The following is a 12,296-nucleotide window of genomic DNA, read 5'->3' as shown; positions in this document are numbered from 1 at the left end:
GGAAATCAGATGTTACATATGGCACACAAACTAAGGCCAGTTAAGGGCTTGCACAGGCAATCAATCAATAGTGCAATATTTGCAGGAGAATTGAGCAGTACTACATCCAGTCTGCATGTTATTCAACAATGGTTTAAACAACACATTTTTGACTGATTATTTTACTTGGTGGAGGAGGAAACCTAAGGGGCTCTCTATGCACGGGGAAAGCCCCGCAGTGGCTGCAAATGTGCGCTGCGTCAGTTAATATGACGCAGATGCAACTTCAGAGCCACTGCGTGGCTTTCTCACAAAGCTGCACATTGAAAAGGTCAGCTACTTACACCAACTTTTTCATTGGAAGTGAGGTCATAATGGCTCTTCAGCTGTCTGACCTTGTTCCTGGGGCCAATCATGGGGCGGTCCTGGTGGAAGGTGACCGGTGATTGGTCGCCTTTCACCAGGAGGGGGGAGGTAACCAGAAACCCAGTGCTCCCTCCTTGGTGTCGGGATAACCCAACACCAGTATGGGTGAGTAAAACCACAGGGTTCTGTTGGGAGGTGGTACCAATTCAGCACCATGAAGACAGGGCCCCAGACTCTTAGAAAAAGCTGGTGCAAGTTTTCCATTTCTGTGCTGTTCGTATTTTTCAAAATTATTTATCTACCGAACAAGGTAGGTACATACATATTAGAACAGTGGCAGTAAGTGGTTTCCTGAAGAAACAACAGCAGTGTGTAAGGCTGTTTATCAAGGGCAAATGACATATTGCAAGCAGAGGGGTAGAACAAAGCCCCATTTGTGTTATTTATTTATTTTAACTCAAAACAACCCAAGGAACTTGACTGGAAGAGTAGCAAGGAGTTGCTTAACCCTTTCCCTGCAAGCTATTATTCTGTTCAAAATTGCCCCCAATACAAGCTGTTTCTCCCTCCACATTGGGGGAGGGGGAAATGTGAGGACATCATAACATCCATCTGCATGTAACATGCAAAAGGGCAGGACCAAAGGAGAAAGGAGTGGGCCCAGTGTAATTTAGTTACACTTTTAGGACGCTCTTGGAGAGCAATCCTATGTTCCCTAGATTACATCCGGGGTGGGGGGGCACAGGACACTTCGGATTCCCAGATCCAAGGTTGGAGACAGAGCTCTGACTTGGGGGAAGGAATTCGCACTCCACCCCCTTTCCCTCCCTCTTGCATCTGGTATGGAAAGAACCACACCGGCTGCCTCTCCTACGTCAGGAACCTTACCTTGGAGGGGGGTAAAGGGGGTGTTTGGTGGGTGGGGAGGAGACTAGAGAGGCTGGGATATGAGCTATCCTGAGGCCTCTCCAGCCTCTTCCCCTCCCCCTCTGAAGACCCCCAGTTAGATGGGCAAAGAAAACGCATCTATAGAAAATGCAGAGGAGCGGGGAAGCAATGATTGCCTCTGCCTCTCCTCCTGCTCTGCACTGGATGCTCATAATTATTTATTTATTTATTTATTTATTACATTTTTATTCCGCCCAATAGCCGAAGCTCTCTGGGCGATTCACAAAAAGCTCTCTGGGCGGTTCACAAAACCGCCCAGAGTTCAGAGGCTTATGAGCATTGAGTGTGTATAAAATAGGATTCTGCCTTTATTGCCAGTAACTAAGCCTTAGGAGAGGCATTTCGAACTTTTAGAAGGAGGGAAATTGTGCAAGAGCTGGAAAACCACCAAATGATGGGCAGGGCGGGGGAGGGGCAAGTCATCTGGAGAACCCTGGAAGATGGAACTGAGACACTAGGAGGGCCAGGTTTGGCCCACGGGCCTGGGTCTTCACACCCAGCCGTAATACTTCATTGATACAGGATGGTGGCATGAAGTACAAGCATATACCACTGCCTTTCTTGTCTAGACATTACATGGTGCCTCTTGCGTCTTACCAGGAGATTTAGTGCCAGCTTGGTTTTCTGGAAACAGTCGATGAATTCAGCCTCATTTGGGGGTTTTGCTCTCAAAGTCAGAACTCCCTCTTTAAAGCAAACAAAAAAACAAATGGGGATAACAACAACAACAGCAACAACAGGACAATTAAAAAGAGAACATGGATTTTAGCAGCAGTAACAGAAGCAGCAAAGGGAAGATGTCTGATAATTCACAAAAATGAACTTTATTATAGTTCCTGTTCAGATGACACGCTAAGACACAGTGGTTAAGCATTTTGAGCTAAACATTCTGGCTTAGCGTGTTATGTGAACCATTCCTAACCATGATGGCTGCATAACCATGGTTTAAACACACTCACTAACCATTTGCTGCAAAAGGGTTAGCAGCTTAACCATGGTTTAGTGTGTTGTCTGAACAGGCCCATAGTGTGAAGGGGAAATGGTTTCCTTCAGGGTTAACCAAACCTTGTATTCCTAGAGGCTGCTCTATTCCTCAGAGACTAGTCTATGAGGCCATCACCATCTGATTTTTTCACAGATGGTCATGATCTTTGGTTCTTTTCCTTTCAATTGAAATTGTGAGGAGAATTTTTAATCCCAATTTCATATTTGGTGAGGTTATCAAATGTGTCCTATGGTTTGCAAACTGATCACACACACACACACACACACACACACACACACTTTATCTCTTGCAGGATGCTGCAAAACTAGAGACTCAAAATTCTGCTGACCAATTTTGAACATGAACTGTGGCTGCAAACCTACGTGCATTTTCTTGGGAGTCAATTCCACTGAATTGGACTAAGCTGCATAGAGGTTCTATTTCTAGGTTCCAATGGCCCAGTGTTTTATACCTGCTGGTGCTTTCTTCTTGTTCTTCTTTCCTTTCTTCCTTTGGTTCAGCTGTTTGAACGCCTCGGCTGCTTTTTGAAGCTTGGCGACAAACAACTCAATATCATCTAGGGTGCAGTTCAGGATTTGCTACAAAGGGACAAATAGCAAAATTAATATAGAGATAGTTAGAGGCTATGGGCAGTATCCAGTGGTGGTGTTCCGCAAACTTAAATAGCATTAGCGGAACTCCGCCAAATCTTTCCAGTGCCCAAGTGATTGCCCATTATGATTGAGCAACTGGTTCTGCAAGCAGTTGTACAACCAGTTGCACAAGCAGAATGTGCAAGCAGTTGCACAATGTGCAAGCCGTTGCATAACTTTGATGTGGTAACAGGTTGCACAATGAGTTGTACAAGCAAAACGTACAACTGCTTGCATAAATGTACCTCTAGTTGGTTTCTTCTCTTGCTCAGAGTTCAGAACCTTGTTTCCCCAAATGCAAGGACATTTATGCTAATTGAATGACACAGTTGGAGACTGTCCCTTTGTATGTTCACCCCAAGTTAACTCTGTTCCTCCTTACCAAAGGCAAAATGAGATGTCATGTTAATTGAATGCACATTTTTGGTTATATACATAGCAGCCCTTGGGAAGCCTGAGCAACCTTGGGGCCATGGGAGTGAGAAGGAGAATTCTCTCTCTCTCTCTCTCTTTCTCTCTGCCATAGTCTCAACAAACATTGCCTCTATGCAGCTGCCATTTGCATTTCAACTGATGCCAATGGGAGCTTATCTTGAAATGAAAACAGCAACTTTGGAGAGGTGATTTCTGTTAGGACCATGACTGAGAGATTTTCACTCCTCTTCCCCACTAACCCCAGTCCAGAGGTTGCTCAGGTTTCCCTGCAGCTGTTATTTGCATAACACCCAAACTGTGCATGTTAACTGCATTCACACAGCATCACATCTAGCTTGGCCCTTTGAAAATGCACCTTCCTCTTTTCTCTGCTGCATTGACATTCAAAATTATTACTGAAACTGAATTTGCTCCCCTAAATGGTTACCTATTAACCCCCCTACATCACTGTTTTGGGTTGTTGTTGGGTTTGTTGTTGTTGTTTAAATCATGGCTATTATCACTAACCGTTTCTTTTTCAATCTTCTGTGCAAAAATTGCACGGGATTCTTCCTGATCCTGAGAACTGGAGCTTCGCCGATCATATTCTGCCAAAGGCACAAAAAGAACACATTAGTTATCAACGGTGAAACAGGAGTGAATATTTCGTTCTTAAAAACTCACCTTTACTGAGGCAGTTTGCTGTACTTCCGTTTGATGTGGATATTATTAATATACAGTAAGTTACAACAGTTTGTCAAGGGAAACAGATAAAATTATTCTGGAACTGAAATGGCAAAATATCTCAGACGGATAAGGCACCATGGGTGCTTCCAGGCTTTTAGCACACCATCACCCTGCCTCATTCAGAGAATTTTATGGAGGGTCCGGGCAATGACATCTTCCACACTTAACTTCCACTCTTGTTTTTATGATAAAATATTCATTGTTATTATTGTTAGCCACCTTGAGTGCCTTGGTAGAAAGGTGGGGTATAAACCAAATAGACAAATAAATTTAAACACATGAAGACTATGTTCATTAAAAAAAAGGCACCATCTCTGCTCTGATCCTGCTGTTTTTCTGTAGTAGTAATTCTCCAGGACACTCTAATATTCCTATGAGGAGGAAATGCAGACTTTGCCACATTTTACATAAGCCTTTATCGAATAGCAGTCAGGTAGAAATCCCTTATTCCCTCCTGGGATGTCTGTGGCCTTGATGGACCCACAGCGCTAGATTCCCTTTAGGCTTTGGATTGCTTCTCGGTCACATGCAGAGACTCATGTTGTCACTTTAACAGCCCCATGTCAGCAGAACAGGATGCAGGGGCAGCTTCTGCTGTGGCCCCATTGTCCACTCACTCCTACCTGTTGGAACAATCAGGATCCTTCTGTTGCACCACAGAAAGACGGTGGGACTAGGAGAGCAGAAGTCATGCCTGAATCCTTTTTTATTGCTGTGGGGCTGGTGAACAGACAAGATGGTCCTCTAGGTTGAGACCTGGCAACCTTATCATACAGATCCTTTCACTGTAGTTACCACACCAGGGTTGAAAAATCAATATGATAAATTTCTACTGGAAATACATGCAAGGTTTGCGAGATGGATTCAATAAGTTCTGAGTTCTAATATGCTATGGTTGCATACATTAACTAGTACATGGATGAACACATCTGTCTATGGAGCGGTATATAAATGTAAATAATAATAATAATAATAATAATAATAATAATAATAATAATAATAATAATTCAATTTCTATAATCATATTTTTTAAAAGCGCAAGTTCATTCATTCCTGTTTAGGCAACAATTTGCAATTTTTAAAGTCCACATGAAACTTCAAATGTATTTTCAGCGGCTTGAAAATGTGTTCACATTTTTGTATGCAATTTCCCCTAATATGCACAGTTCGAGTGGAGAACTGCATCGCAAAATTCTGAAAGTGTGAAAAGTGAAGGATAATGATGGGTATTAATTTGGGAAGTATAAATTAGGTCAATTCACATTAAGATGTGTACCAAACAAATTTTGCCCCATCTCTAATCTAGCACAAGCATTTTACAAGCTATTAAAAGGCCCAGGAGCTCCTCTTTTTTTGGCTTAAGACACCCTTTCCAAACCTGATGCCCTCCAGGTGTTCTGGACTTCAATTCCCATCAGCCCCAGAAAGCACAGCCAATGGTCAGAAATGGTAGGAGTCGTAATCCAAAACAACTGGAGGGCACCAAATTGGGCAAGAATCTCTTGAGAGTCCTCCGCTTTAATTACCACATGGAAATATTCAGGTTGGCTTGTTTTCTTGGCTCTTTAACATGCACAAATGAGTGAAAAAGCCCCCTGGGTGAATTCCTGGGTGGATCGCTACTCTGTGCAGGTGAGGCTTGCATTAGTCATCTATCTGAACTGCCCAATCACTGACTGCCTTTTTACCTGGCTCATTATGTTGTGAAGGAGCAGCCACTCGATTCTGGTTGTTCTCTGAGGAGCGTCTTGCTTCATTCTGGAAAGGGATAGGAGCTGGCCCTTGAGGTGGTGGGAGGATGGACTGTCTCTGTTTTATCTTCTCTTGGTTCACCCTGCAGAGGAACAACACATAATTCTGATCACCTGGCCGTTCTGCTGACTGAGCTAATGAAAGCAGATAAAATAAAATCTTGGCTGTGCTGTTTGATCTGTATTTTATTAGATTATTTCCCCCTTCTCCCCTGCCACCCTATAGAGTGTGTTAAATGCCTAAATGTGGTAAAAAAAAATCCAAGCTGACCTCCAAAGGACAGCACCTGATACATTTTGCAGCCAACTCAGTTTTGGGGCAGTCTAAACGTGTACATTCTGCAATGTACATAAATTATGCACATACAACAGATTCACAGATGTTGCTTGCATGTACAACCTAATCCTATGTCTGTCTGTCTGTCTGAAAGCAAGTCCTACTATGTTCAATGTCAAGTAAGTGAGCAATATCCAAAGGGGTGCAACCGCTAACATAAATTATGTTGTGCTAGCGTAATCTATTCTAGCGCAGTGCCAATAGTGGTCACTGGTACACCAAATCTGGCATGCCGGCGAACACTATTGGCATTGCACTAGAGTAATTTATGCTAACACAACATAACTTGCATTAGTGCTTGCATCCTGTTGAATACTGCTCATTATGTAGTTAGAACATCAGAACCCTCCTTTGTTTCTGCTAGTCACAAAACAGCTGGGAGAGGAGTGGAAACAGCTATGTACGCCCTGAAACCCTCTGCACTGGCTGCTGAAAATCTTCTTTTGTCACTCCTCTGGATTCTACAGTTTCCCCAGGCATTGCCTACATGCTTACGAGACTAACTCTCATCAATGCTGAGATTCTCAGCATGCTGAACAGTATTCAGTATCAAATCCTACAGTCAAATCATGACTGTGATCCACATCATGTGGATCCAAATCATGATCCAAATCATGTGATCCAAATCATGATCCACAGTCAAATCATGGCTGTGCTTGCACAGTCATTAAAATGGACACAACTATGGCTAATAGCTACTCGTTTTTGTGTAGTCAAGCATTATTTCTTCAGTGCCAGATTCTACTTAATAATAATAATAATAATAATAATAATAATAATAATAATAATAATAATAAAATTTCTTACCCGCCTCTCCCTCTGTATCGAGGCGGGGAACAACATAGAATACAAAGATATTATAAAATATAAAGTACTGGTGTAGCACAAACAATTGGCCATTATAATTCTTTTATGGAAACCCAGGTGGTAAGATGTTGGAGGAGGAGTGCTACAAGCTTTAGTTTGAGCTGTCTTCGTAATATTTGCTTTATTTACAAATACACTAGCAGAGCATAAGTGGAGACAAACAGGTCCTCCTACAAGGCTGATCTCCAGAGATCAACTTTGGGTGCACCCTAGTTCCACTTGACTCAAGCAAGAAATTATCAGTTCTTTCCCTCAATCTCTCTCCAGTGTCAAAAAATGCCAACTTCCTGCCAGTTCTCTGTCTTCTTCCTTCAACTGGAGGGATGTCACTTCTCCAGCCTCTGATGGTTACCTTACTAAACAACACTTTGGCTTGGATCCTAAGAGAAGTTAACTTAAGGAGGGTGATAAAAGAATGTTTCCCATCTCCTCTCTCTGCCCCCACCTGCAGCCACCTATGTCTCCTGTGTTGGCAGCCTGGCCACCTATGTCTCCTCTGGAGAATTTGGGGAGGGGGTGGGAGGAAACTACTGAAAAATGTAGGAGGGGTACAGGGGGCTGCTGGATAGAGGAGGAGATAGAAATCTTTACTTCCACGAACTTCCTTAAGTTATGAAGATCAAGACTGATATGGGGCAATTCCCCCTCTCCAAGTAGTCCGCACACTTCATCATAAGAATGTAAGAAGAGCCAAGCTTGATCCAGCCAAGGCTCCATCTAGTCCTGCCATCCAGAGAGGCTTTTTGTGGGTGGGGCACAGGTGTCCACAGGGCAGAAGAAGGATGGGAAACTTTCCTTTCATGAACTTTCTTCAGTGTATTTATCTTAGGACCCAAGCCAGAGAGATTTCCAGTCATCAGGAAACCATTCCCTAATGATTACCCCCAATTCACAGAGCATCAAGAGGCCATCTTGGGTCAGCAAGAGAATGGCAGGCCAGCAGCCGTAACAATAGTGTATGTTCAGTATAAGGCAGGGGTGGGGAACCTCAAGCCTAGGAGCCAAATCTATCCCTTCTGGGATCCCGATTTGGACCTCTGGAGTTCCCCAAGTTGCCATGCCCCCTTGCCCTAGCCCCTCCAATGCTTTCCCCCCAACCACTGACCATTTGATGGTTTTATGGCTTTTATGCAGTCCCCCCCCCCATTCTAAAAGACTGAAATGCCTCTCCTAAGGCTGAGTCACTGGTAGAAAGAGCTTTAAACGACAACGTGGTGGCATTTTTTTTTACACCTTGGCCCCACACTTTTTGCTTTTGACGCCACCCCTTTTGCCTTCGGCCTCGCCCACCACTAGAATGCGGCACCTGAGAGCTTCTCCAAAATGGAATTTGGCCCTCAGGCTGAAAGAAGTTCCACCCCCTTCTATTATAAGGAGCAGCACTTCTATTAGTTCAGAGGCGTGGCTTGCCACTGGAGGCTGCATCCCACAGTGTTCTGTGAATGCTTAACAGGGAGACGGCATGGATGACATAATTACTTCTCTTGGTCACTGCCTTTGGCTCCCTGGAAAGGGTAGTGCTGATGTGGAGATTAATCCTGGTCTCTGTGCTGCCCGCATAATCTCCCTGATTAAACATTAGATTCAGGGCAGATAAAAGGCAGAACTTCTTCACACAGCGCATAGTTAAACTATGGAATTCACTACCACAAGATGTGGTGATGGCCACCCATTTGGATGGCTTTAAAAGGGGGTTGGATAAATTCCTGCAGGAGAAGGCTATCAATGGCTACTAGTCCTGATGGCAATGTACTACCTCCAGTATTCGAGGCAGTAAGGTTATAAACAGCAGTTGCTGGAGAACATGGGTAGGAGGGTGCTGTTGCATCCGTGTCGTGCTTGTGGGTCCCTTGTCGACAGCTAGTTGGCCACTGTGTGAACAGAGTGCTGGACTAGATGGAACCTCAGTCTGATCCAGCATGGCTCTTCTTATTAGTGAGGCAAAGAGACACAACCATGCCAAAATCTCAATGATGCCACTAAGATTGTGTAATTAAAACAACCTCTAGAGTCCATTTGCTAGAGTCCTAGCAATTCCCATTTCCAGGAAGTGAAAGGGAAAAAAACCCTGAACTATGACGATTAGTTCAGTGACATTAGTAAATGATAAGATTATATGTGGGCTCATGCTAGTGTCTTTCAGAAAGCTTTATCTATCAATAGGACCCATTAGGATGACTCACATTTTTTAGATTCATGTGATGAACAGTAGTTTTTGCTGCCAGAAGAAATTCACACCTTGCCTCACTTGTTTCTCTTCCTACCATCATTCAAGTGGCTCAAAGTCCCACAAGGCTGTGAATAATTTTGCTACTCTTTAAACCTAACGTGCTCACAACTAAAGTACACACTTTAAACTTCAATAGCCTAAAAATGGACAGGAAATTAAACTTGGGGCGGATCATGAACCTCGTGACTTACACCCAGTAGTGGAAGTGATGCTTCTTCTCAAGCTACATGCTGGAGCCTGCCTGTCTACAGCAGCCACTTACTTGAGCGTCTGTGGCCGTATCTTCTTTCCAAACTTATGGTCAGCAAGTGCACTTTCTATGTCCGCATGAACCATCTCTGCCTAAAACACAAAATCAGGAAGGTCTGAAAAATGGAAACGGCTTGTGGCAGAAAAGATCCAAACGTCTAAATGATCTAACTGCTTTATAAACCAATGTGGCATAAAAAAAAAGATTTCATTACATAATGGCATGCCTTCTTTTCTTTTTCTAATGTTGTTTTCATGCAGAGGACAAACATACCAGCATAGGCCTTGTTTGCACATAAAGCTAACCCATGGTTTATTTAACCCATGGTTTGTTGCCCTACCCAGGATTTGTCTGGCAGATGCTAGAACAAGCCATGAGTTGTCTTCTCAATCTCTGGGTTTGTTTCCCTTCATCCCCGTAGCCATGGTCTAGCCCTGAACACCCCAGCAGGGCTCTCCTATTGTCAGCAATGGTAGGGGAAAGCATTCCCTCTTTCAGCTGAGCTCTATCAGCAAGGGAAGCCCCATGCATACCCAGAGTTCTCTGAATAGCAGATACTCATCAAGTCGCCATGTTTAACATCTAGTCCCAAGCTGCTGAGGACTCTTGCTTTCAAGACACTGTTTTGCTTCACCCGCCCCTCAGCAAGGGTCAGCTCATCTCCGTTTACCTCCACCTCATCGCAGTTAAAGAAGTGAATGTCAGGCTTGTGCTGCTCTGAGTCTTGACACACCAGCAGGAGGATGGAGGAGTATCGCATCTGATTCAGCACAGTTTGGCAGAGCTGGACTGTTGGCAGAAGGAAGTCTTCTAGCTCTTCCTGGAAGGCAATACAAGAGAGGGTGTGGCACCAATGTTGAAAAGCGCTGTTCCGTTGCAGGCTGCATTCGTCCATTGTAATAACCATTTCAGGGAGAAGATAATGAATGTTGTAGCATTTGCTTCCCTCACAGACGTACTTTAAGTCCCCTGGCAGCTGATACCCTCTCACAGAGGAAGATGGACAGAACAAGGGCACCTTCTGGCACAAGGGCACCTTCTGAGCACAGGCTTAGCAGAAGCCGCTGGAAAGGAGAGCCAACGTCTTTGCAAGGTGGCCAAGAAACCTACCTTGTACTATCTCCTCCCCTTACTGTAAATCAGAATATTGAAACCTGGAGTGTCATCAGACAAGCATGTTATCATACGCTCCCTATGACCCATTTAGGGATGTTCACGTGTCTTTTAGATGATGTCATCTGCCTCCCATGTGCCTCCCGTTCCTTCCGCTTGTTTTTCCGTCGCAAAATAGAGCCCTTTTAATTCATCTTTTTTAAAAAAAAAATACAGAATGCACCACCATTTCCTGCTGTGTGCAGGAAAAGTGGCACAATATAAACAGCCCCTGAATGGGCCACATGGACATTGTTGCTTCCTCTTTCTCTCCTTGTGTAAAGAGACCGTCGCTATTGTGGGACAGCAGCCAGAGGCCATAGCAACGGTAGGGAAACGTGAAAATCTACCCATCAGATGACGCTCACGATCTCTTAAAAGACATAAGTCACATCTATTTTTGTAGAGACAAATAAGTAGCTTGTCTGAGTGAGTAATATATTCTGTCACAGCCCTCCACAACCTGACATTCTCCAGCTGTGTTGGAGTTAGACTCCCATCATCCCCAGCCAGTGACCCTCCTCCCCAAATAGCCAAGATGGCTAAGGATCAAGGGAGCTGTAGTCCAGCACACTGGAGGGCACCAGGTCACAGAAGTAAACTCCATCAGATCCCAGCCTGGAATATGATTCCAGAAGCTGATTCCCCTTGGCTAAGAGCCAGACTGGTCATGAGTATGATTCATTCTGACAAGACCCCCTTCCAGGCCTTCTTAAGAGATCGTCATCACTTCTATCCCCTTAATTTGCTTCATCTTTAGCTTACTTTACCTTAACAGAAGTTCAACATTTTATTCTTGGCTCTGCTACAGGGCTGTATTTTCTTCAGCCCCTATCTGGGAAAGAGGGTTAACAACCCGCCTTTTCTGTTGCAGATGCCCTGTATATTTAAAAGCTTTCCAACAAAGTATTTCCCAGCAAGACTCCAAATCTGGTCTAGATCACTTAGTGCTACTGTAATGCAAAAAGGCTCTCCTGACAGGCATAAAAGGCTTTTCCAGAGCAGAATGTATTTCCATTAATGGCTAATTTATCAGCTTGATTAGATCAGTCCTATGCATGCACACGAATAACACAGGAACTATGCTGGTCCCACACGTACCCAGGGTGAAATACTTTTGTCAGGGCGTTCATTCAGTTCAGCTTCAAACCCTTACAGAAGCCTGTTGCAATTGTTCAGCCCATTAAGAAACAGTGTCCGTTCAATAAGCATTTGCATGCATTAAATACGATTCTTCACCTCTCTCCATCTAAAGAAGGAGCTTTTCTGCTCACCTGAGTTTCGCAGTCCAGCAGTCGGATAGATTTGTCGTTCACCTGCAGCAGCATCTCTTGTGCCCAGATCTTCTCTTTGGTGTTGAGCTGCTTGAGCTTCCTGATGGCATCATCCACTGTTACAATGGCTTCACTCTTATCCATGATGAAGGTGGCTAAGTGCTAGAGGGGGCAAACCCACAAATGGTGGTGGTGGTGGAATTATTATTATTATTATTATTATTATTATTATTATTAATTACATTTATATACTGCCCCATAGTCGAAGCTCTCTGGGCGGTTTACAAAAGTTAAAAACAGTGGACATTAAAAAGAAATATACAAAATTTAAAAGCATAAAAAG

At 43.8% G+C, this 12,296-nt stretch overlaps 1 protein-coding gene across 1 annotated transcript in view; it reads right to left on the bottom strand.

Annotated features, from left to right (window-relative positions):
- The window catches only part of EPS8L2 (EPS8 signaling adaptor L2), a 110,634-nt gene that overhangs the window by 25,700 nt on the left and 72,638 nt on the right, over positions 1-12,296 (bottom strand). The window contains exons 5-11 of the mRNA XM_063117080.1: positions 11,954-12,115; positions 10,198-10,347; positions 9,540-9,619; positions 5,781-5,926; positions 3,874-3,953; positions 2,751-2,877; positions 1,891-1,979 (exon numbers count right to left, since the gene is read on the bottom strand). Coding sequence (XP_062973150.1) covers positions 1,891-1,979; positions 2,751-2,877; positions 3,874-3,953; positions 5,781-5,926; positions 9,540-9,619; positions 10,198-10,347; positions 11,954-12,115 — 834 coding nt within the window. The remainder of the gene's footprint in view (positions 1-1,890; positions 1,980-2,750; positions 2,878-3,873; positions 3,954-5,780; positions 5,927-9,539; positions 9,620-10,197; positions 10,348-11,953; positions 12,116-12,296) is intronic.

This window comes from Elgaria multicarinata, chromosome 2, assembly GCF_023053635.1.
Source record: "Elgaria multicarinata webbii isolate HBS135686 ecotype San Diego chromosome 2, rElgMul1.1.pri, whole genome shotgun sequence".
Taxonomy (NCBI): domain Eukaryota; kingdom Metazoa; phylum Chordata; class Lepidosauria; order Squamata; family Anguidae; genus Elgaria; species Elgaria multicarinata.
The sequence above is the reverse complement of the archived record's forward strand: the minus strand, read 5'-3'. Positions and strand labels throughout refer to the sequence as shown.